Source organism: Gouania willdenowi, chromosome 4 (genome assembly GCF_900634775.1).
Source record: "Gouania willdenowi chromosome 4, fGouWil2.1, whole genome shotgun sequence".
NCBI classification, from domain to species: Eukaryota; Metazoa; Chordata; class Actinopteri; order Blenniiformes; family Gobiesocidae; genus Gouania; species Gouania willdenowi.
The window spans coordinates 9,200,298-9,226,557 of record NC_041047.1 but is presented as its reverse complement, the minus strand read 5'-3'; the positions used below and the strand labels follow the sequence as shown (position 1 = coordinate 9,226,557).

General features: G+C 38.5%; 1 protein-coding gene across 1 annotated transcript; it reads right to left on the bottom strand.

The window, feature by feature from the left end:
• Positions 1–10,884: 10,884 nt before the first annotated feature.
• Positions 10,885–25,684, bottom strand: lurap1 (leucine rich adaptor protein 1). Its single transcript, XM_028444564.1, has 2 exons — positions 24,976–25,684; positions 10,885–13,503 (listed from the first exon to the last, which is right to left on the bottom strand). Exons 1-2 carry the CDS (start codon positions 25,189–25,191, stop codon positions 12,694–12,696), a joined length of 1,026 nt encoding a protein of 341 aa, XP_028300365.1. The 5' UTR covers positions 25,192–25,684; the 3' UTR covers positions 10,885–12,693.
• Between the last annotated feature and the right edge of the window lie 576 nt (positions 25,685–26,260).

Below are 26,260 nucleotides of genomic sequence, written 5' to 3'. Positions count from 1 at the left end.
AAACCAGTTAATGTGAGTCAGGAGAACGATATCGCAGCTTGACATTGTAAATCCCTCATTGATCGCCTCTGCATTCATTTGTGCAGCAATCATGAAGGGCTTTAGCTACTGATGTTTATCCTCCATGGCTTTGAAGGTCTTAACATGTGGGCTAAAGGTCAGAGCAAGGAGTTCAACGCAACTCTTTGCACCGACAAAGGAAATGATTCGAATCTACCCATGCAGATTTATATTAGGGTTGCACGTGTGTGAGCTCCATTGGTTGAGAGCTCTGTTTTCAACAGACGTGTTTAATGAAGGCTTGGTTGCCAGGGGCCACAGCACAGCAAGCTTGATGGATTTAGATTCTTGCGGAATGCAAATCCTCTTCTCCCCATGTAATCTGCAATCTTAACTCAATTGCATCCACTTATAAGGATGGTACCGATGTCAGCTTTCATCACACTTGAAAACAAGTCCATGCAATAAAAAACAAGGTCCAATAATGACTAAATGTTTGCAACAATAAAGTAGAAACATGAGGAACAGCAGGTGGAACAGAGCAGAGCGAGGGGGAGTGGAGTCTTTGAAGGGAAATAGAAAAAAAACAACATGTGGACAGAAGCTGGGCTGACCTCAGGGACCCCACCAGGGGCCCTTTTCAGTGCATGAGGCCTCACTGAGGATTTGAGAGGACAAGCATGTTGCACTCTCACCCCGTTGCTCTCAGACAAGCGTGTAAACATTCCAGCTCGAGAAAGCCTCAACAACGTTTGTAACAGTGACCTTCAAATTTCAATTAGAGCATGATTTCTGTGAGTGATGCACAAGGATAGTTGTTTATATTAGAGCTGTACATCTGGCATGGCAACAGTTTAGGAAACAAGGTATAATGAAGTGACTTTTTTTTTCTGTTGGTTTGAAAAAAATTCACTTTGTGATTTTACCCAATAAACGTGACCATCGTTCAAATACACAGGGCTGCCGGTATATTTCTAAAACTTTTCCCCATCAGGCTTTTATTTTGAAACCAGAACAACCTGCAAAACAAGTGACATTTTTTTTTTTTTTTTTTACAACCTCCCTAATGTCTTTTTTAGATTCAACATTTAGATTTAGATTTAACATTTAGATTTACATACATTTAACATTTAGATTGACATTAAACAATCGCATTTAACATTTACATTCAGATTTAATATTTACATTTAGAATTACTTTTTATGTTTACACATTTTAACAGTGATACAGAACATGCTGTTTTAAATTAATTTCTGTCTCAAATGAAAGAAAAATGAGCTAAATGTGAGGAAAGTGAGCGGAGAGTGGATTTGGGACAAAACTGTGTCACTGTGTCCAAAGCTGATGATCTACAAGTCATTTGCAAGAGGGAAATTAACCATTAGCCCAGATATTTATGAATTGCCCATATATATTCAAACCAAAACCATTGCCCAAGTCATTTGCACAGCAGAGCTTGTTTTTTTTTTTTTTTTGTTTTTTCATCATTGTATGATGCACGCGAGCTTTTGAGAGAATGACCTGGTACTTCCTTGTTAGTTGTAAGTGGGTCGGATGAATGAAATGCATGCTTGTTTCTGGCTAATAGGGTGAAAGAGGCTCAGCTCAATGCACCCCCCTTTTCACTGCAACACTCAATTATGGCCTAATTGGTTTGGAGTTCACGACTACAGGCATGTGGTGAGGCGGTGCCCCAAGCTCCTCTGCACTTGTTTTCTTTATTTTGGCTCCTCCTTTTTTGGAAATATTCTTTTGATCAGTGAGCAAATAGAGTAGATTTTGAGCGACTGGGTCAAAAGCCCTATTTGAACTTGGGGCAACAGTCTTGGGGCATTACTTATGTATTTTTCCAGGTCGTTTGACTTGCAGTCAGTGTCAACCCTGAGAGTAAAACACTAGACTGAGTGGTATCCACTTAAGAGCAGACATGGTTGCCTTTTGGTCACTAGTATGGATCTGTCTGTGTGTGTGTGTGTGTGTGTGTGTGTGTGTGTGTGTGTGTGTGTGTGTGTGTAAGTTAGAGAGATACTTTCCTATGAGCTGTGCAAGCTGTAAAATGCACCATAATGGTTTTTACTGTAATGTAATGCACCACTGGCTTACTGGAAAGCCCATCGGTCCTTTGCTAGGTGAGACTCCCAAAGGCAGTAAAGATTTTGCTGCCAAAGAAAATGATCAGAAGACAATATTTTACAACATTCCAGGTGTGCTCAATACCTACAAATCTACATTATTAAAACACTAAAAATATATTAAAAAATCCCCCCCCCCCGCGATACTACTTGTACCATTGACGATACATATTGAGACATTTTAATATCACAATAACTTGTCGCACCATGTATCATCCCATCTTTATGTGTTTTAACTTGAACAAGCTGTAGACCAAAAAATGATCAATATGATTTTTAATTCTACTCTTTTATGTGTTGACGTGTTCTGCCTATAAATGATAAAGGAGCCATTTGCATGATATCGTTGTTGCCGTTGGAGTTTGGGTCTGTTTATTGATATTTGGTCAGATTACTTTACAACTCTATGAGAAAGCACCACGAAAGTCAAAAACAGGCTAATAAAGGGCAGTCTATATAACTAATAAAATGCTCCGAGAAGAGAATAGCAGAAACATGGGGGCTTTGCGGTGGCCTGTGGGCTTTGGAAACTGCAACATTTAGGGTGAAAAAGCTGCTGAATAATTTCCCCTAGCAGTGCCATGTAAGGAGTATTTTTCTTTAAAAAGAAGCACATTAAAACACCATGTGTATGTAATTAAAGTGACAAACGTTCGTTTTAAAGGAAAATGCTCATGGCGTTTAAGTACAATGCTAATATAAAACATAAGCTACATTATAGGCATTAGGATAATTATATCATTTCCTTATAAGGCCAAAAGCTAAATAGTTTTCTTGTTGCTTCAGAAGTATATTGCACAATATGTTCCATCTGACAATGAAAGATTTTATTGTCACAAAAATCACAACTACATGAACATGTGACATAAACGAGCACAAATTTCCCCTCAGAGTTTGCACAGAGGACTCCTGCTGTAAAACCAACTTAAAGATCACATTCACTCTAACACAAAACAGATGCCTATCATTCCCGTACTCTTTGGAGAGTTACTTCCCTGCCGTATTGTTGAAAAGCCAATGGAGAATAGAGCGACCATTCCCTAAACGCCACTATCTGCTGACCTTGACCCCTCCCGTATTACGTCACTGTGTGAAACTTGCAGCCCAGTTCAACCCCTGAGTTTGTTTTGCTCTGTGTCCCACAAAGGCAAGAGACCTCTGCAGTGAACCTCAACTTAGCAAGAAGCCTGTGGGACTAGATTATGCCAATTACACTGTTTGGGAACATCTCGATAAATTGCCATACGTTTCTGCAGGGCATGAAGGAAATATTTACAGGTTTGTTGTGTGTTGGTTGAGGAGGACCCAGAAACCCCAAGTGGAGAAGGCTAACTAGGTCTCAGAAGTCTAGTTTATTTTGTTTCATTTTTATTTAACATTTATTTAACCAGGAATAGTCTCATTGAAATTCAGAATCTCTTTTCCAAGGCAGTCCTGGCCAAGACAGCAGAATAAACGTTACAATTTAGAATATACTATGAACTAAACAAACCAACCATGAAACATTTGAGGGGCTAGTACTACAAAGCTGGATTTTCTCTTATCGCGGTAACTTCCAGGATATAGTCTATGTGGGTTACTACGACGCTGGCTAACGTCTTACCGAGCTAAATCACCATGGTAACTTAGGCTGAACACTTAACCTGGTTGGGACCAGGTTATGAAGTGGACAAGATCTGAGCAAGTACAAAAGTCCCGCCTCCTAACCAATCAGTTCTCTTGGAAAATGACCTGCCATTTAGGCATTAACAGTGTCGGCAGCTTCCTGCCTGCATTTATTCATTCCTGATTTTTCTGCAGCAACAAGTTTTCATTACAGTTTTCCCAAATGAATGAAAAAAAATAAAATTCTTGATATAATATACATGATATACAAATATTTTGAGTGCCATAAAACAGTATTACTGTTAGTTTCATGACACAGATGTTAGTATAACTTACCTCAGGTGTTTAGTATAAATTTTCTGTGAAATGGTCCCAAACTTTCAAGACTTTAGGTTGGTTCTTCTTCTGTTGCGCAATTCTTCTTCACAATGTAAATGGTGAAGCGACACTGAGCCCAGCAGTTCATGTATGGCACTGCAGCAAAAATGAAGCAGAAAGTGTATACTGGTTTTACAATAACTGACTGCATGTTTTGGGAGGTCATTACTTCACATCATTATTTCTAACACTGATTGCACTGTGAGCTTCCTTTGCTCGTTAATGTAGCAAACGCCATGAAAGATCATTAAAAGGTCCCGACTCTTAGAGTGGTGGCGACACTACCTGCAGGTTAAAAGGTCAAATAAAAGTCACCGTTCTCCCATTTGCTCAGCATTAGCAGCTCCCATTGCGTCTTGCAGTTTTCACTTATATAATGAACGTCTTTGCTGACTCAGGCTACCTTAGCCACCACAGACACTGAGCCTGCTTCGATTAGCAGAGGTTTTCATTACAAAACAAACAAAAATCAATGGCACTGACACCATAAAGCATTCATCTCTAGTTGTCCATCTGTATAGCTGCTTTATACAGCCTTATTCACATGCTGCATAATGCTGAAACCATAAAAGCTTACCATGCATGAATTCCAAAGAGTTATCTGACCTCCTGATGAATGTCTTTTCAATCTAGTATTTATACTTTAAAAACAGAGATGGGCAACTGTTATTACGACAGGGGCCAAAACAAATCTAAGGGTCATGTTATCAACAGTCATGTCAGCATTTAAATAATGACCAATTTGAAGAAAGAAAAGGGGGTTGTCTGTTTTGTGGTCATTTTGTGTCTTTTTGTTGTTGTCTTGCATGTTTTTATGGACATTTTGTGTGTTTTTCCAACTCATTTTGTGTATTTTTCCTTGTCATTTTGTTTGTTGTCTGTGTTATGAGTCATTTTGTGTATATTAGCTAGATTTTTGTGATTTTTGTGTATGATTGTTTTGTAAATGTATGTCATTTGGTATATTTTGTGCTTATTTTGACTTTTTTTGTTGTTTTTCTTTGTGTTTTCGGGGTAACTTTTTTTGTTTGGTTTTGAAGAAATGTTGTATTGTTGTTGTGTATTTTTCTGTATATTTGTATGTTGTTTTTTTAAGTCATTAAGTGTGTTTACTTTGGGGTCCGCACAAAATTGAAGTGAGGGGCCATATGCATGTGGCTCCCGGGCCGCCATTCGCTCACGTCTGCTCTAAAACTTGAACACAGTTTCTCTTTATTTCATGTCACAGTAGTGGAGTGTTGTTGACACAAACATGATTTCTCCAGCTTCACACCCCACACATCCTGGGATTGTCACTCACTAACCCACTGAGAACATTGCATCCTCTCTCATCACTACTATGTGCTCTAGACAAACCCACTCAGCCCAGTGTGAATGTACTGTGCTGTTGGTGTGAAGTGGTGTGGTAAGTGTGCCTGTTTGGTTCATATTTACAGAATTAGTAGCGACTAAAATATCTTGACAAGTGACCAAAGAGCCACAACGACAGAATCATTGTTGTTCCTCAGATGAAGAATCTTCAAATCCTTGTTGAATTTTCCAACTTGGGAAAAGGTTAAGACATTATACAAATGTTATGCTTTTTTTTTTTTTTTTTTTTTTTAATAAAAATACCTTTATTTCTTGTGCACCTCATCTATTCTATTTTCAACCTCATAACAAGTATCTAAAAATATGAAGAGAGGTTTTTTTTTTGTTTTGTTTTTACCTAACTCTAATGTGACAAGTTTGAATCTGAAATGTATGATGTTGAAGATCAAGAATGACCTAAGTGTAAAAGTAAATTAAAGATATCACATTGATATAGTGGTGCTTATATAACAGGAAGGACCTGGGTTCAAATCTCCTTGTGCTTGTTTGGGTTTTCTCTTTTATTCTAATCACCTGATAAAAGGATAAAAGTCACCTCTGTGTTCTGGTGGTTTTGGCAACTGAAAGTGTTGAAATATTATTTTTGGGAAACATGCAGAAACAGCAAACATATGTCCAAATAGCTTGAGGATTTGTTATTGTGGGTCTATTTTGGAAAGCCTACGGTACTAAGTTGTCATCTTTGGAAAGGTCCGGAGATGTTTTGATTGCTATTAGATGTGCACCGGTGAAAATGTAGACCGTGCCAAATATTGATCAAAGAAGTTGTGCAAAAAGATCAGGTTTTAAATAACTTGTGTCGGAATGTGACACCCTAAAATACCTACCACAGAATACAGAATAGAAAACATTAAATCGTACGTTGAAAGTTTCATAAATAGCTTGCCAAAAGTGTACAATAGTAAAACATATGCAAATAACAATGTGCATGAAATAAATACAGTAGAAAACTGAGGGTGTAAGTTTCTTCTTACTGCATGCTATGTGCACTCTTTGTTTCCCAGGAGACAATATTACTTTATTTCCTCACTGTAAATGACAGAGAGTTTTGGAGTAATAAAGAGAGTGATGACAGAATATCTGTAATCATGATAAATAGGACTGTTGTTTGCAGTGTGAATGACCAGAGGTAATAGTGAAAGCAGAGGTCATGAAACAGTGTTCAAATTCTTCGATCAAATGTGATCATTGTTGATCATTCACAACAATACTAAGTAAAACCTGAATTATTTCCAACAATCGTGTGAGTTGATCTCATGGCTCTAACCCACAATGTGCTGCTGCTGCTGCTGTAAACATTGTTATGTGATGCCCACCAATCCTGCTTGACCTCGCTGTCATGGCAACTGTGCATGAGCTTTGACTGGTCTGAGTAATCAAGCTGTGCATCTTGTTCCCAGAATAACCAGAGGGTGCAGCACCTACAGGCCAACGCAACACACTTCATGTGTGGGCAATAAACATTGTGGATGGATGCCCAGCGCTCAGAAACCAGTTCAGCACAACAATATATCCTACAACCTGCATGGGCAACTGGTTGCCACATGAATCCAATTCTGTGCGGACCCTCAAAACAAATCGTCCAAAAAATTGTAATTCCACAAATAATATGAAGCCCAACGTAATACACAACATATCTCCAAAATGTATACAAAGTAACTAAAAACACAGAAAAATATTCCAAAATACATAAAATAACAAACAAAATGACAACAGAAATTCCCGAAAATGACAGATTAATACCCATACACAAATTACTCAAAAAACACACAAAATTATTATTTTAAATAAAGACAACAAAGACAAAATCCTTTTTTTCTTTCAATTTATCATTATTAGTGAGGATGCAGGAGGCATGTTAATGTTACGCTAATGCTAGTGTTAAAGTTAGGCTAATGCTAGCTAAAGCTAATGTTAGGTTGATGTTAATGCTAATATTAGGCTAATGCTAGCTAAAGCTAATGTTAGGTTGATGTTAATGCTAATATTAGGCTAATGCTAGCTAAAGCTAATATTACGGTAAGTTAATGCTAATACTAGTTAATGCTAATGCTAGGTTAATGTTAATATTAGGCTAATGCTAGATTAATGCTAATGCTAGATTAATGCTAATGCTGACTAATGTCAATTAGGTTAATGCTAATATTAGGCTAATGCTAATGTTATTGCTTGGCTAATGCCAATGCTAAAGTTAGTTAATGCTAAGCTAATATACGGTTAATGCTAGCTAATCGTAATGCTAATATTAGGTTAATTATAATATTAATACTAAGTTAATACGATCTAATGCTAATATACATGCTAATGCAAGGGTAATGCTAGCTAATGCTAATGCAGTGTTCAATGAAGCGGACCAGCACCTGACTCCTCACTTGTATTTTCTTAAATATTCTAGTTCTAAATGCAAACATGAATGTTAATAATGTGACCATTTTTGTGAGACCCCTGGCCCCCCGCTGTGATACAAGTTGCCCGTCACTGTCCGATATAAGCAATAAAAACCGTAATAATCAATTCCCATTTCCTTTCTTCTCCTGCCAATCTTAGATCATTTTTAATCCCTCCATCAGACCATAACCAGCTATTTTGGCACCTTAAATGTCAGCACTTATTAAATGCTAATACTAATACTAATTAACTGCTGCCAAGGACTGTTTGAAATGATGTATATGTACAAGTTTAAAGCGGGACTCATCCTGTAGAAAATCATCATCATCTAACAGTAGATATTAAGGAGGACACGCCATGGCCTGATGTAATGTGTTTCACAGGTTTGTTCCCCACTGCCGTAAAAGCCATTTTCCCCACAAGTCTCAGCTAATTTGAAAAGAAAAACCACACACGAGCAGCAGAGCAGAGCTGCCTTCTTTACTAGGTGATTTCTCTTTACTTTACAGCCAACTCATATGCTAAATAAGAAAGGAGGTTTACATTACTTCATGTCTATACTGTGGTTGAAAGGTTTTCCATGAGTGAAGTATCCATTCAGAGAGGAAAATAGGGTTGAAGTTCCGACTCTTTGGGCCGACTTTCCTCTCTTATGTCCAGAGCTGGCCATCGCTCCTACTTTCTGTGGTGATTGCTTTGTGGTGCCAGCTCCAGTGAGAGGGCATTGTGTGTGTGTGTGTGTGTGTGTGTGTGTGTTGGCGAAGGCTGGACGTTTCCATCAAAGCTCTGTGCTGGTGGAAAGCAGAGAAAGAAGAACAGAGGAAACACTTTAGTGGTCTAACGTTTCAGCAGCTGCACAAACTCAGTGAAGTTTTTCAATACAAACTCAAATCTAAATCATTTGGCTGCAAATATTGTGATATTAAATGTGATATTTGATATCTGCAGAACTGGTTCTTCATGTGCATTGGCAATTTCATTAATAATCTTTGTACCCAAACAGTAATTAATATCATTGTCTTTCAGAGGCGTGAAGATCTTTGTTTTTATTGCCCTGTATGAATGCTTGTGGTTGTAGTTGCTACTATTTCAGAGGGAGGTGTTACTTAAAATAACAGACTTGCATAACAAAATGGGTCAGTCTTTTTCCAAGCTTCTTGCTGATCTCCTTTTGTATTGTGAGCAGAGAAATACCAATATTTTTGGTCAAAAACACTGAAAGTATGACCTGAAAATGTCTTTTTACAAATGGAATGGTTAAACAACTTGTTTGAAAGCAACATACAGTACATACAATTAGGACTGAAGTGATACAATATAATAAAAAAAATTCACATCACTCTCAGGGATCTCACCAGGAATTTTTCACAGTATGGGGGATCACGAGGTGCGAGTCTTGCAGGGGGGACCGGGCGCATCCAATCCCCAGAACATTTTGACATTTATTGCCCTCTTACTGTCAAATTTTGTGAAGTAAAGCTAAAGTTTTTGTTACTGCCTTACTTTAAAGCCAACTGTATAGACAAAAAATAACATTTTATTCAAAAGACTGATTCTAAGGGACCCTCAGTAATATTGGGACTGTTATGGCCCGAACCCGTTTCAACCCGACAGTATTGACATTCGTGCGCATGCAAGTAGAATGATCCGTTGCGAGTTATAAACATGACGTCCGGTTGAAGCACACTGGTTATATTGGACAGTGATTACGGTTAACAAGCGTTGGATGCACACAGGCAACATCGGGGGCAGCTGCAGGGGTCCTTGGTTAAAGACGGGAGCATCCGAGCAAATCACCTATTTTGAATAGACGTGGCTGATGTAGGTGTTTCTTGATTATGTAAAATAAAGTCTGGAAGTCCAAGTGTGCAACAATTATTATGACGGTACCAATTAAAAAAGGAAAAAACAACAACAGGAAAGCCCCCTACGCTGCTGAAACACACCATAGGGGGCGACAACACAACACAGGGGATCAAAATTACACCGTAGGGGCCCCTATGCTCAACAGCGCCTGTGAGAACCCAGTCACTCATATTATTATACACAAATAAACCCCCACACACTGAATAACAATGGACAGTCCCTGTTAATCTTTCACAATAAGCTTTTTATTAGGAAGTTATACTGTAACATTAGTGCTCACGTTATGTAACATGGTCCCTTCTCCCACTTGGCCCCCTCACATGAAGCACTGCAGGTGGGTATAGGATACGATGAATGAGCTGCAAATGCTTTTCAGAACTCATCTATTCATATCAAAACAGGAAGGCAAGCAGCATCTAATTCCCTCCCTCAACATGCACACAAACACATACACGCACACACATACACAAAATATACACACTCACTCTTATATTATTAGACTAGAAGCAATTTACAATCCCACTGCAGTGAAAAATATTGCTTGTGTTCTGGGATTGTGTTCTGATGTCTAACCATAAAGCTTTCAGCACAGGGCATGCAGCAATACACACATTTACCTGTTACCGAACAAGAAGAGCACACGTTAGTTAATCGTACACGCAAGCAAAGGCCAAGTGGAGGCAAAATATATATATATATATATTTATATATTATCATCATGTCAACAGTGCAGTCAGTTCATTGGTTAAAATACAGGCATATGTAGGTTTACATTAACCAGGCACAACATCAGAGATTCACAATACCTGTTAAAACTGTTGAATCTAAAACAAAACAAATATTTTCTCAGGCAAATTAAGGAAGAGTCTACACGACCAGTCACGACTAATAACCTGATGCTTAGAGCAGCTGCGTTGTCATTTACAATGTTGCACGTATTATTAGCTCTGGAGGTGAACGCTTTACATCAGGGGTGTCAAACTCTTTAGGTCAGGGGCCAAATATGGAGTTCATCTTAAGTGGGCCACAGATTTTAGTCAGGAAAATTAGTAATGTAATCATTATTGTGCTCTCGTTTGCACGTCCACGTATAAATAAATGATAAAATATGTATGGCACTGATAATATCAAAGCAATAAGTGACAGATTTCAGTCCCTGCTGGATCTTCACTTTCAATTTATTTGATTTTGTGGCCAATTTTTATGTATTTTGAGGAAACATTTTGTGGAAATTTTGTGAAATAATTTGAAGAGAATTGCAGGATTGTGGAAAAATCGAGAGTTGTTTTAACAATTTGAGATTTGTAATGACTTCCATCATGTGCTTTAAACATGGTGAACATGTGCTAATATTGTAGAGTTTCATTGAATTTGTGTATTATTTTGGAGATATGTACAAGTGAATTAGTTGGTAATTTACATGATTCATGGTATCTCTGTCATTTTGACTTCCTCCTGCGGGCCGAATTTTACGCTCTAAAGGACCGGATTTGGCCCCCGGGCCTTGAGTTTGACACATGTGCTTGACATGATCACAATAAATGTAGTCCAATATTTTATGAGACACTAACCTCTATTCTTGGTTATTCACACATTGTTCTTTCAGTCAGTAAAATATAATTTATTATTTTTCTTCATAATAGTTAAGAACTTGAAAATAAAAATCGCACTTTTGATTTACTATTTTTTTTTCATAACTGTCAAGTTACTTTATTAATTCATCTATGCAGTCTTAAGCAAGAATATGCGCTTCTGTTTTGTCACCTGAGTTAAAATGCTGTGGATGGGAGCTGTGAGAGGTTAAGGTGCTGTGTGGTAAAATGAATTTATACCACGAGTACCATATATTAATCAGTGGAAACAAGAGCGGAAACAAAGCTGCCAAAATGGATGAAAGTGGATGCAATTTGTACACTGCACTTTCTAAATCAGATCATTTTTGCTTTGCAGAGCATTAAAGATTTACCAAGCAAGCAAATTTGGCATCAGTATGATGATTAAAAAACATAATAATAATGCAATAAATGTGTTGCATCATTTATTCTAGTGGACATTTGTTTGCATTATTTGAATAACTTAATTTTTTTTATACTGAGAATCTCACTTGGTTATGTAAAATAGATGTGATTAATTATTTGCAATGATTTATTCATGGCTTTCAGGATCTTTTAGGATTAAAATAGTTTCAGGGATTATTTGGCTGGTTAACTTGCCTAATAATTTGCCAACAACAGGATATTTCTCGTGAATCATTGAATCTGTCGTTTGTTTTGTTCTCAGTGTCCTGAATGACAATGAAATCAGTTGTAATAGTTTCATTGACTACATGCAAAAGATAATTCATGGTATTTTCTTTCTTCAATCAACCAACCAACCTACCGACCGACCAACCAACCGACCAGAGAATTATTAACTGTATCATGCAGCTCATTTACACATTACAGTAATAGCTTTTATTTAAAATTATGATATATTATTTAGACATGATTAATCAGTAATTTGTGGGTGTTTTTATAAAGAATACATGCAGCCTGTTTGGTTGATTTTCCACAGAGGGTTCAATGTCCATCAGTCAGCTCTCTGTCACATGACCTTAATGTGCTTTACCCCAAAATAAAATGAAATAAAATACAATAAAAATAAAGCCAGGGGATGCCAAAAAGAACCCTGAGAAAATTGATCACAAATGATTTTAAAACTGTTCCTTTTTGCCCTAAAGCGTCTAAACCCTTTTGCATTCATCCACCTTAATACTGACATCAATGATTAATAGAAAGTGCAGTCAGAGGAAACAACAGCAGGAGCAACATTTCTGTATGTTTTAAAGCCAGTGTCTTCCACACCACAAAGCTTTCTATGAGATTCCCACAACAACAGTTCATATAAATATCTCTCATTTTGCTTTTGATGACCTTTGAAACTGTTACTGTTCCTTTTGTGGTTATTATCCCACCTACAAAAACGTCACATCTTCCTGCGACTGCACCCAACGCCAGTGTGCGTCATACTCTAGATGCATTTTGCTGTTCATTTTACACGTATCCATGTCGATCTTGCCATTTTTGTAGGGTTTGCGAGTCGGGCTCTGGTTGGCCACCAGTTTCTCGCTGAGGTTGGGACGAGTCGGGCTGCCTGTTTGTGCGCCATTAGCTTTAATGGCCTGTGTCTTGGTATTGTTAATGTTCTTATGAACAGGGCTGCCATTTTGTGTCACCATCACTTTGGTCCAGATGGGAGCTTCTTGTTTGGAGCTCTCTAACTTGGCTTGTTGAGAACAAGGAGGAATTACTGATGCTAGATTTCCAGTTTCAGTGACAACATTGCAAACTCCATTTCCCACTCCACTTTTTACCTGATTCCTATTTCCTCCAATGGTATTGTTTTCATTAGACCTTAATCCTGCTTCAGATCCAGGAGTCCCAGTCTGGCTCACAGCCGTGGCCTCTGAAACCAGGGGAGTGGTGGAACAGATAACCGATTCTGAGCTAGAAGGACAGTACTCGTCCATGTCGTCGGCCAGCGTGTCCAGGTAGCTGCCCACGGAGATGTTGTCCAGTTTGTCGTGAGGGTCCTGCAGGCTGCTCCAGGAGCCCCTCCAGGACGTTTCGGGTCCCTCACCCAGACTGTACTGGCTGCTGGTCAGGCTGCTGCAGCGGCTGGTGAGGGTGCTGCGCTCTTCCAGCAGCCATTTAACCGCCTCGATGCCCTCATGGACCGCTAGCAGCTGCTGCAGGATCTTCACATCCACTGAGCGCAAGTGAGCCTGTGGACATACAAAAAAGGGAGATTTGCACCTTGTCATTGCTTCCAGTTTTGCATGTGTGTGATGTGCAACATAGATGAGAAACTCTACTGATAATAATTTTTTTTTTATTACCACGTCTGCATTTGTCATCAAAGGTTAACACTACATGTACTGGAAACCTTTCTCGAAAGCTGAGCATGTTTTAATCTTGGGAAAAAAATGAAATAATACATGTATTTTATGGAGTAGCTTTGACCAGCCCCAGCCCTCCCTATGGAAGTGTAAGATAGACTTTATTAGGGGAAAGACATAAAAAACAGAGGACAGTGTTAAGGTGTGTGTTAAGGACACGGAATGAGTCTCTTGTCCGTGATGAGTCGTGAGAACATAGTCGTGCTTTTTGGCCGCTTCATCGCTTCGGTATGTGTCTGCAGAGCCAACGGCAGCACCGAGAGGGCTGCACACTTCTTCACCGGTCGTATGTTTACAGCACTTATCATAGACAGCGCCACTTGTTCTTATGGTTTAAATGCTCAACTTACAGAGGATGAGTTCACTCAGAATATACTTAAAATGTTATTCAAGGAGTATGCCACTTTCATTGTAAAACAAGTTAAAGATGTGTAAAGCCTTCTCGCTGCAGGATCCGGCTCTACAGACAGTGACGGCTGGGGGAGTGACGTGGGGAGAAACTCATTGCCAATTGAATGTCGCGACACAGTGTCACTCGAAGTCGCTTGAAAAGTTCAAATTTTTCAACTTTGAGCGACTTCCAGCGACTCATGACATGCAGAAAAGTCGCTGGAATTGCGCGAGTCGCATCGCTTGAAGGGAGCTCACTTGATGTTGCGTCATTTTAATTGATTTTGAATGTAATCTAGTCACCCGAGTCGCTGAAGTTGCGTTTGGTGTGAAGACATCTTGACTTATGCCGTTTCCAACCACAGGTACCCCTTTGTATTTTTGAAGCCTTTTTGCAGTCATTGGTCTTGTATCACTTCGATATGGGACGGGTAGTTTTTTGTTTAAATACATATTTTATTGTACTTTTTTCAAGTACATATGTAGGACAATACTATATTTTTATAGGTCGGTTAGCAAACCTTCCTGTAACTGTGAGAAGTTACTGCAAATGTGCCAGAACATCTGCAGAACAGCTGCTGTTGTCATGTATTGCTGAGCTAATGCTTAGTGGCATCAAAGGGTATAACCAATTAACCTCTGAGGCAGATGGTACAAGTATTTTGGCTAAAACTATAAGACCAGCATCAATGCTGTCACTGGTATTAGAGTAACTTTGTTAAAAAAGGTGACTTCATGTTTCTTAATTGCACCAATAGTTTAGTAAAATTATATTAAAACGTGACAAAAGTCATACTAGCTTTATGCGTATGAGTGTGCTCTGGCCAGTCTTTTTTGGCCAGCTGTCTGGGCACCACAGTGTCCAGGAGCCTCTTAACAAGGTCAAAGCGTCCCATCCTAATCAAAGCCCGTGACGGCTCTCTGATCTCCTCTGTGTGAGTCCTGTACAGGGAGAAAGAAACTCATTGCTGAGTGGATGTCGCGACATAGCGTCACTGGAAGTAGTTTGATAAGTTCAACATTTTCAACTTTAAGTGACTTCCAGCGACTCAGGGAGTGCTATTGAGTCGCTGCAATCGTGCAAGTTGTGTCGCTTGATGTCGCGTCAGAGTCGCTGAAGTTGTGTTTGGTGCAACGCACATTTACACATGAGTGAGGGGGGGGGGAATATATGGGAAAAGGAGTTAGGGAGGACATGAAAACACGGACGAGAGAAGCCATTATGGTTTCTCCCCACAGACCCCAGGCCACAGAAATCCACCAGTATACCTGAGTGAGTATGGGACACCAACTAATACCAACACTAATACTACAAGGATGTATTCTAGAAGACGTGTTATGTGCGATTGAATCATTTGATAGTATAAAGATATATATATATACAGTATATATATATACAGTATATATATATATATATATATATATATATATATATACAGTATATATATACAGTATATATATATATATAAACAATCACCTATTCTAAAGTCTTTAACCCACTAACATTGTAGCTGATGGAAATGGTTTTGCGTCAGCACACTTACTTGATTTATCAAATGATGGCAAACTTAAGAACTTAATTTAAACAACATCGTTACAACGAAGCAGTGTGTTCATTCAAAATGGATATCGCGCACTGTTTTAATTCAATATATTCATGAAATGATGTTTAGCTCTTTATGTTTTTTACAATGTTTCTTTCCACAGTTCAAAGTCAGAGTATTTATCCTGCTTTGTGCTCCAGGTTACAGTGTACAGTTGGATAAGAGGAGACGTGGACATGGCTAGAACAATAGAGCAGAAAACTGTGCCACTTCAAAGCAACTCATATGAATATTAGCTGAACTAAAACTTAAAAGCTGCACGTGAAAAATAAAAAAGCTCCCACTACCTAACGTCAGGGTGGAGTGTCGTAAACAAAGGGAGGATAAACAACCACAGATTTCTATCGTGCTGGCTCTCTCTCGCACACAGACAGTCAGGGTGAGGTTCAGGTTTGAAGTTTTTGGCTGGCAGAGAGAAAAGTGGCTAATGAAGGCAATAAAAAGAGCTCCGTGCCTGTCAGCGCTGAGGCGGCACAAAGCTAACAGTAACCGAGCTCAGTGCGCCATCACTTTCTGTCTGAAAATGAAGAGCGACCAAGTTTACCACAGCTGTCACATGTTTGAGTCTCAATCATAAGTGGAAAGACAAAGTAATGTACGAATAAATGATAAATCAAAATGGGAAAAGTAGCCACTGGAGATGTCCTTGATCACCCCTCAAATGATCATATCTACTGGTACTTACTTGAAGTTCAGCAAACAAAAAAAAAAACAGTGAACTTAAGTGTCTTTCCATGCATTTGTATTCCATCAATGAATGAATGAATGAATGAATGACATTAGGCACTCAGATCAGATCAGAAGTATCTCATTCCTGAGAGGATCTTGATCATTGTCTCTATATTCCCAGATCGATCAAAGCTTTTAACGAAAGCCAACACACCCGTCACAAAATGTAAGAAGTTTAAAAACTCAGCCGTGACTACTTACACAATATTATTCCTTTTTCAAGAACAACTATACCAGTATGAGTACTCAAATGTGTGTAGTCATTGACCTATTGATGCAAATACAGCTTATATGATTCTCTAGAACAGTGAGTGGTCCCCAACCACTGGTCCATAATGACAGAATCAATTTATATTTAAAAAATGAATAAATTTAAGTGTTATAGTGGTATTTTATTTTGGAAAATTGACACTTGCAGTAAAACAGGGCAGAAAATTAATTTGAATATTTTTGGAGTGATTTTGAAGATTTTTTTTAAAACAGCATTCATGGCCAGAAGACAGTCGGACCACATGATCATGTGACACTTTGAATAACAGAATAAATTACAAAAGTAATTTAGTATCAAAGTCAACGCATATATACTAAGTTACTACATACAGTATTTGGTATAGTTTTATGCATTTAAACCAATAAATATGCAATTCTTTAATAATACTTTTCATTTCACATCAAAGAAAAGAAAAGTTAAATCATTTGGAGAAAGTAAATACAAATAAGCTCTATTGCAATCTTATTTACTCAATGAAATTATAAAGATGTTGCATGTGTTTGGACAGACATCTGGTGTGACACAGGCTTCTCCATATCACATAGTGACCTAACAGATTGAATCCCAGCAGCCAGCTGAGATCCACAGCTTACATCACATAACACCAGCAAAACAAATCCATCCACCATATGAACAACACAACCATTACACACAGAGTCCATCCGGTCTCCATCTAACAGTAGAGGGTCAGCCATTGCCTTCCTTCTACCTCCTGCAGGTTCCGTCTGTTTACATCTAAGCACTGCCATAAATATCCACATTATCCCAATCCGTCTGGCACATTAGGCTTAGAAATCCAATGGTCTCATACATTGTGTATAGATGAGAACATCTACATAAAAATTGATTTAAATTTTTTTTGCAACACACAAAGGCTCAAAACTCAATCATCATCTTTCATTGACAACCTTTCAGTTGCCTTACTATCTTAAAGGGACAGTGCATCGCTTGTAGAAAATATTCTGAAACCAGTTGAAAGGTACAAGAGAATGTCTCCAATGATGAATTGTGAAAAAAAAAACAAAAAAACAATGGTTGTGTTTGAAATGGCATTTCTAACGTACTAATCATACAAAGTCTGACATCAAAATGAGTATGTAGTGTGTTCACATTAGATAGTATAGAAAGATTGAGTATGCGAGAAATAACCGGATGTATATTATATCAGGGTATTTCCATGATGCATTGCGAGCAGAAGGTAAAATCGTCCTAGGAGCGGCTTCAAGCTAAAAGTCAAATATCCCATTTTCAAAACAAAAGCATCTCTTCTTGTGTTCAATTATTTTTTTTAACCCTGTTGTAAATAGGGCTCTTGTTTTGAAGTTAAGCGGAAGTTTAGTCAGTATAGCACAATGGCAGGTCTCTGAAAATCTCTGAAATGTCGGCATGAAATGAGATTCTGAGTTTTACGGATCAAATGAGCACATGTTGACATTCTACTTGGTCACTTTCTCAAAGTCAAAGTGTCTTTATTAGTCTCCCTAGGGAGAAATTTGTGTTGGACAGAGGGATCTGCTGCACAGACAGTTCATTTATCACAATTAAAACATTCAATCATTCACATAGTAAGAGCAACAACAACAATGAAAACAAAAATAAGAGGAATAAATATACATAAAATTACATTGCCAAGAACCAGATAAAGTGCATACAAGTCTCAGTACTCAATACATTAACGCCTGATGTCTGACGTCTGCCCGTCCTGGGAAATCTGCTCATTTATGAGCTTTACTGACAGTGAGATAAAAGAATGTTTGTATCGACTGTGTTTACAGACAGGAACTCTGTACCTCCTGCCCGAGTTAAGTAAAACATATTCTGAGTGCGGTACATGAGAACCTTCTGGTAACACATTGTTTGCTAGTCTGAGAACTGATTGATCAAACAGCACTTGTGGGGCAACAGGTACTGCCCTTCCAATGATCTTGCCAGTTTTAGATAACTTTAGTATTTGACTTTTCAGTTGAACAGTTAAGTTGCCAAACCAGATGGTGATGCCATACAATAGGACAGATTCAATTATTGCCCTGTAAAAAATCATCATAATGTTCTGGCATACACCAAACACTCGGAGTCTGCAGAGAAAGTGCATCTGCTTCTGGATACAAGCACAGACGTTTTGTACCTGTGTGACATCTTAAATCGCTGTCAATGTGAACTCCTAGATATTTGTAGGAGTTCACCTGCTCAATGTTACAGCCATGTGTAGCTACTGGGTTGGGATCCACCACCATCTCTACTGTTTTGCTCCAGTTGATCTGCAAATGGTGAGCATCGCACCAGTTAAATCTGTCTATTTTTAGCAGACTTCAAATAGGTGTCTCATGAGAATTTAACAATGTACTCTTAAAATGTTTTCAGAACTTTCAAAGGTGGAGAATCAATGGAGATGTTCAGCCTCAGTGTGCTTCAGGTTTTTGTTGCTGTAGCTTTGAAATGCATCTTGGGAAACTTGGAAGTATACTTCAGTGGGAACGGTCATCCTTCTAATGCTTCTAACCATACTTATAGTAGACAGTATATTCTCATTGAGTTTGTAGTGCATAGTACGGACTGAAGTATGTATACCATTTCGAACACAACCATCATGTGACAATAGGGAGCAAACAACATTGTGGAGGAAAAAGGGAACTGCACTGGTTTAATCAAAGATGTCCAATCACACACTGTAACATCTGTGACAATAAAATACACAGCATGCAGACTAAGAAAGAGGAGATTAAACACACTTGAATTGAAATCCCTACAGTTTAGCACAGCTCACAGATCTGACATTGCACTGACATTGAAGGGAGCGGAAAAGAAAAGAAAATGTGACGTGAAACATGTATAGACTATACTTGGACTAAAAAGCAACATAAAGGGAGTTATCACCAGCAATATCAGAGTAATAACAGAGCCTCAGCCCTCTTCAAATTACTGTCATGCCATCTTAATCTCAAATCATACCACTGACAACAGTTTGTCGTACAGTTGTTAGCCGGTAGTTTGATCAATCACTTCTAAACATGGAGATTATCAAATAAACTTAGTCTGTAGGAGAGACATTGAAGATAACATGAACTGGTGCATCATCGTAAACATTCACAACCAAAAAAAGACCAGCAGTACCTTCACTTCCTGCAGACAAAGCAGAATGTGGAGAGCGGACACACCATGACCGCATTTTACAGAGATGCAACTGTAAGTAATCGGATCCACTGCATCATCGTGTAGTACAGCAGCTGCTCGTCTGTGGACAGGACGACTCAGCAAAGTAGCACAAGCCAAAAGAGGGACTAAATTAACTTTAAACAAAAACTAGAAAATATATATTTGCCGAAAACTAGAGCTGCGTTCGAAATGGCACCCTCCGCACTATGCACTACAACCTCAATGAGTATACATTGTCTACTATAGACTAAAAGTATGATTATGATGATGAGCGTTCCCACTGAAGTATACTGCCAAGTTTACCAAGATGCATTTCAAACCTACAACGACAAAACCTGAAGCACACTGAGGCTAAATATGTTTATTCTTCACCTTTCAAAGTTCTAAAATAATTTTAAAAGGCCCATGTTACGCTAAATGGACTTTTCTGTGCTTTGAACATCATAAAATGCTATTCGGGCTTCATACACATGTCCAAAGTGTTTTTTTCATTGATTCCCTCAATCGTTAGTTAGAGGGTGATTTGCTCCTTTCTTACTGCAGGGTGAGCCCAAACACCTCACTCCATTTTGATGACGCGTTCCCACTTTGATGATAAATTTGACGCGGCACTGAGCTAGAGAAGCCATGCCTCCAGGAAGCTCTCTGCTGTGATTGACATGTAAACAGACACGCCCACGAAGGTGAGCATTTCAGTGTCCAGTGCTATGTATGCATGTTCTACAGTCTATGTATGTACCGGCGAACGCCCCGCCCCCATGCTCTGTCTCGTGTTTATAAAGCAGCATGAGCTCAGCTACGGATTGGGTGGGAGGAGGGCGGGCCATCCTCTGACCCTACGTCACCGTGCAGGGAGGAGAAAGTCAGTGTCCCGTCTATAGACACGCCCTCTCATGAATATCCATAAGTGGGACGCAAATCAGCCTGTTTGTGTATAAAACTCGCAGAAACACATTTCGGAGATTTTCAGAGCCCCGCCATTGTGCTACTGAAAAAAACGTTTTTGGTGTTCCGGTTAACTTCAAAACAAGAGCCCTATTTACAAAAGCTTTAAAAACTAATGAAAGACAAGAAGAGATGCTTTTGTTTTGAAAAGGGGATGATTTATTTTTAGCTTGAAGCTGGTCACATTCCACTCACAATGCATCATGGGATGGTTGAGTTTGACTAGTGTGCCCACCGTGCATACTTAGAAAATGTCCCAATATAGTATACATCGGGGTATTTCTCGCGTACTCAATCTTTCCATACTATCTATGGGAAAGCACATTACATATTGCATACTAATTTTGGCGTCAGACTTAGTAGTACGTTAGTATACAATTTTGAACACAGCCAATGACTGAATCAAAAATAGAAGTTGACATGAATAAACATAAACTAAGACCAAATTGTTATTTGTTATATCTCACTGTACAGATTCCAGAAACCTAAAACCCTTTACTAACATCCCTTCCTTTGCACTTTCAAACCAGCACTCTCATAGATGAAGAACAGCCTGGCACTACACCACAGCCTTTACTCCCAGTGAGAGGCTCTTCATCACTGTCACCTGTTCCTCTGTTGCAGCATCCCTGATTTATCTTTCAAACCAATCAGTCTGCTTCTATGCTTTTTTGGCAGATTTATATAAAGTTTGGAAGGTTTAAGAATATTTGAGATATAAACTGGGAATGCTGGGTCAAATATGCAGATGTGTGCCTGTGTGTGTGAAGGAAGTGGCTTTAAAGGTCAACTCCAATGAAAGTAAAGATCTTTGTCCACATGGTACAAATGGTCAGTGAAGCATGTTAATGCAACTGAATGCTTGTTGAGATTGGGTGAATACCAACAACAACAACAACAACAACAACAACAACAACTTTAAGGAAATATTTAATATAAGAATGTGCCAATACAACTTTTTCAAGAACAGGTACCAGTATGAGTACTCATTGATATGAGTACCTATTGATGCAAAGACCAGTGCTATGATTCTCTAGAACAGTGAGTGGTCCCCAAGTACTGGGCCATAATGACAGAATCAGTTTGTAAAAAAAAAAACATATTATTGAGTGCTATAATGGTATTTTATTTTGGAAAATTGACACTTCCATTTGACCAAGTAAAGAAAAGAAGCACCTGGGTCAATGACATATAAGAATTTTCACCCCATGATACTTTATAAAATGGGCATCATCGGGCAAGGTTTGCATGAAGATTATGGTGGAAATAAAATAATAGAAATACTTTGAAATCTTATACAGGACAATAATATAACTAAAATAGGGCAGACAATAAATTTGAAGAACTTTTGAGTAATTTTAAAGACACTTTGAATAATAGAATAAATTAAAAAGTAATTTAGTAAGTAACATTTAAAAAAAAAAAAATCAAAGTGAACGCATACATACTAAGTTACTACATATTTGGTGTCTTTGTATGCATCTAAACCGATTTTAACTAAAAGAAAGGCAGTTGGACAGAATGTTTAGGTGTCACATCATTGACCCACCTAACACCAATGGCCATCCTGGTCCCTGGAACCTTTTTCCAGTGTTACTGCTCATTAAAATAAACAATTTTGGTCATATTGCTTTTGTCTTAATTCAGAACATAAACAAATATACGTACAAAGCTGCTGACAGTACCTTCTCACCACTAAAGGCCTAATTAATAGATCAAATGCAACTGGTCAAGCCAAAAAATTACATCTGTGATGTCATATTGCAGTAACTGAGCATTGTTTGTTCACAGGTACAACTCGTAATGAAAACTCATGTAGTGTAGCATCAACAACAAACTGTTGTGAATAGTTTGAAACAAGGTCCCAGGATTAATACGGGCATTTGTAGTTTCATTAAAGGACAATAAGGTTTAAGCAAACCAGGCATGAACTCATATTTTAAGAAGAGTAAAAGATAAAAGTGCATTCAAAACAATCGGATATTGATTATAGTGTATATCTTAAAGTATGTCTCAAGTATATTGACATCATATAAAGTACATTAGCTTGACATTGCGTGAGGTAAAGTTCTATTTCCAGGATGTGACCAAACTGATAATATGTTTTGGTGGTTTTAAAATGGGTTTTTAAGCAGCTCTCTGGGTTCACAATTGGTCTCGTTTGAAGAGTTTAGTCGTGGCGGTGCGAGCGCTCTGCGTCACAACCACAGAATGGATCTGCATCCGCTGCAGGAATGCATGACACACATGATCCCAGAGAGGATGGGGGAGGAAGCAGTGCAGCAGACTTGCAAATCTTTCTTTGGAAGGCAAAAGTTGTACAAAAAGGCTTCTGAACATCGACTCAAGTGCTTTTGCAGATTTAAACATGGTCTAAGGCCCATAGACACCTTATACACTATAGGCTTCCCTGGCCATCAATAAAACTTCAAAATATCAAAGAATAGATTATCTATAAACCTGTGCAGTGTAATTGAAAGCTAACATGATTAAAAGATGCAGAGAGATGATAACACAATGCTCAGAATGGCCCTGCCAAGAATCACATTAAAGCTGGGGTTTACAGCTGAGTTAGAAAGTTCCTCTGCCTCGTTATAAAGCCACGCCCCCTTTACTTACGTGTGGCTGACATCATTGGCATACAATGGGAACAGATTTAGACTGAATCAAATGAATGAATGAATAGATGAATGAATAAAGTCATTACTGGTTACCATAACAAGCAGATATCAATATTACTTATTTCATGCATTTAAAAGAGAGAGAATCTGCTGATGAACATCTATTGGCAACATATTTCATGGTGTCCTTTTTTAAGTTCCTTTCCAGCCTTGAGGCATGTCAATTCAGTTATAGGTCACATAATGTCACAGAGAGAGCAGACTCCAGGGAGATACACATTTGTTGGCATTTGGCTGCTTCCAAAGGAATTCTTGTCTGGATCTGTTACAGGAACACTGACATCCCAGAGTTGGCTTTGAATACACGGTAGGGCAGGAAGTCCTTGTGAATTATTTTATGATCAATCTATAAGGGGGAATAACAGGGAGAGCTTTTTGGGGCCCATCGATGAAGTCAGCAAAATGATGGTCCATTGTTCTGTGAATCTGTGATGACCACATTTATTTATCTGAATAATATCCACTGTTATCCAGGAAGTTTAGTATTATTTGCACCATAGTATACAGTCATCTTAAAGATGTAAATTCTTGTTTTAATCAGAAATAAATTGCGTTAAAAGTGACCAAAAATGATGGGAAAGGTGGTGAAATGGGGTTTTAAAAACCACAGAAATTGGTTAAAAGTTGCTAAATAGTGGCCAAAAATAGACAGAAAAAGTGGTTTTAAAAAAAGGTTCAAAGTGTGAATATTGGAAACATTCTTGGGAACAATTAGTTTAAAGTGGCAAATAATGGCCAATGTGGTTAAATTGGCAAAATATGCACAAAGTATGGTGAAAAGGGTTTAAACGTGTCTTGAAAGTGGGGAAAATGTGTAGGAAAGGTAAAAATATGGCAAAAAAAGTGATGAAAATAAATTTAAAGATGGCATGTTTGGTGTAGTTGCTGAATAAGGCTAAAAATATAAGCAAGAACGGGGCTAAAACTGTTCAAAAAATACTATTAGTTTCTTGAAGGTATCTGGAGACCCCCTCCCAGTGTCTTGTGATCTTAGAATTTCTGAGGAACAATTAGTTTAAACTGGCAAATAATGGGCATGACAAACCATTTAAGTGGGTAAATTGACAAAAAATAAGCATGAAATATGGTGAAGAGGTTAAAAGTGACAATAATGGGTCAAAACATCTGACATTAGGTGGGAAAAGTGGTGGAAAGGGTTTATAAGTGCAGAACATGTCTTGAAAGTGGGGTGGGGGGGTGGGGGGGGGAATGTGCAGAAAAGGCATTGAGATTTGATGGAGAAGTGGCAAAAATGGGAGTAATGTAGCAAAAATGTATTAAAGGAAGCAAAAATATGACAAGAAAAAGTGATGAAAATGGGTTAAATATGGCAAGTGTGGTGTCGTTGCAGACAAAGTGTAAAAATAAAAAAAGCAAAAATGGTCTCAAATTGTTCAAAAGGGGGCGAGGCGACCCTCTCCCCAAATGGGGCCCCTACCCCGAGGTTGAGAACCCCTGACCAGAGTGTTGATATAATGGATGGCTATTGAAATGTTGAGAAAATACTGTTTATGTAGACACTTACCATCTCCACCTTGAGTTTCCTTATCTTCTCATCTAAACTCTTCCTCCCTGTGTCCTTGCTGCTGATGTCTGGGGGCAGCTTGGCTGCTTCTCCCCGCCCGGTGGAGGTCGCCTCATCCCGCATCCACCTCAGCAAACCCTCCGGTGTCTTCCGCCCGATCTTCATCTCTACGTCCTTCAGATCCGGGATGGCCTCAGTGGCGGTGCTTTCTTCCATGGTGCTGTTGTGGATGATGAGTGCTAAAAGGACACTTTGTTACGTCCTCAGGCTCCTGGTCCTGTGCAGACTGTTGACTGTCGAGCAGCGAGAGTCGCTTCCCATTGGAATGAATGACATCCTCTGCGTCTCCTGCAGAAATAGGACTGCGCAAAGAGACACTACACGCACACCGGCAGTGTTCTTCATCAGAAAAAATATATAAATAAAAATAAATACATCTATTTTTACTCCAGAAAAGAAAAAAATACTGCTATCACTAATTTAGTTCACCACATTCCACAATATTGGGTGACGACCGATAAGTGAAAGGAGGAGGAGGAACAAACAAAAAAAAAAAAAACCGTATTAAATTATAGTTTATAATTCCTCATGTGTTGTGTTCCTCTGCAGTCGTAAACATGCTCTGATCCACGGACTGCGGTGCATTAGAGCTGCAGGATGACAGCAAGCTAAACCAACAGCCGCAGAGACCGAGCACAGAGTCGAGATTATAAAGTCAACCAGAGCACCACACCAGCATCCGGTTTGACTTTCAAAATACATCTCTGGTAAAGGAAGCGCACAACGTAAGCTACTTATCACAATAAAAGCAAGGTGCTCCACGACTTCCATCTGAGGTTGTATATATAAATATGTTATTTTATATTTTTCTTACAATTTATTTTTTGCAAAAATATATATATATATTTAGAATGTACTTTCAACAAATTGCAATAAAACAAAGTGAAAACATTTCAAATTTATCATCATTTACAGGTTATTATTAGAGGCGTACGGATACATTCAACCAATGAACTCCGATATTGGGTTCACAATTCATACAGGTATCAAACTACTGTAGGTCAAAACAGGATAATAGATGCTTTCATATAAAGGGTTTTAGGCTTTCTTGTATTCATGTTGTCATTTGACACATCATTATTACTAATCTACTTTGGATCACTCAGGGCTTAAGAAGCATTAATAGAAAAAATTGGATATTGTTTGTTAGATGCCTTTTGGTCACATGATCATGTTTTTATAAGCAGTTTTAACATATATGTAGGTTAATGACAGTTCAAAAGCA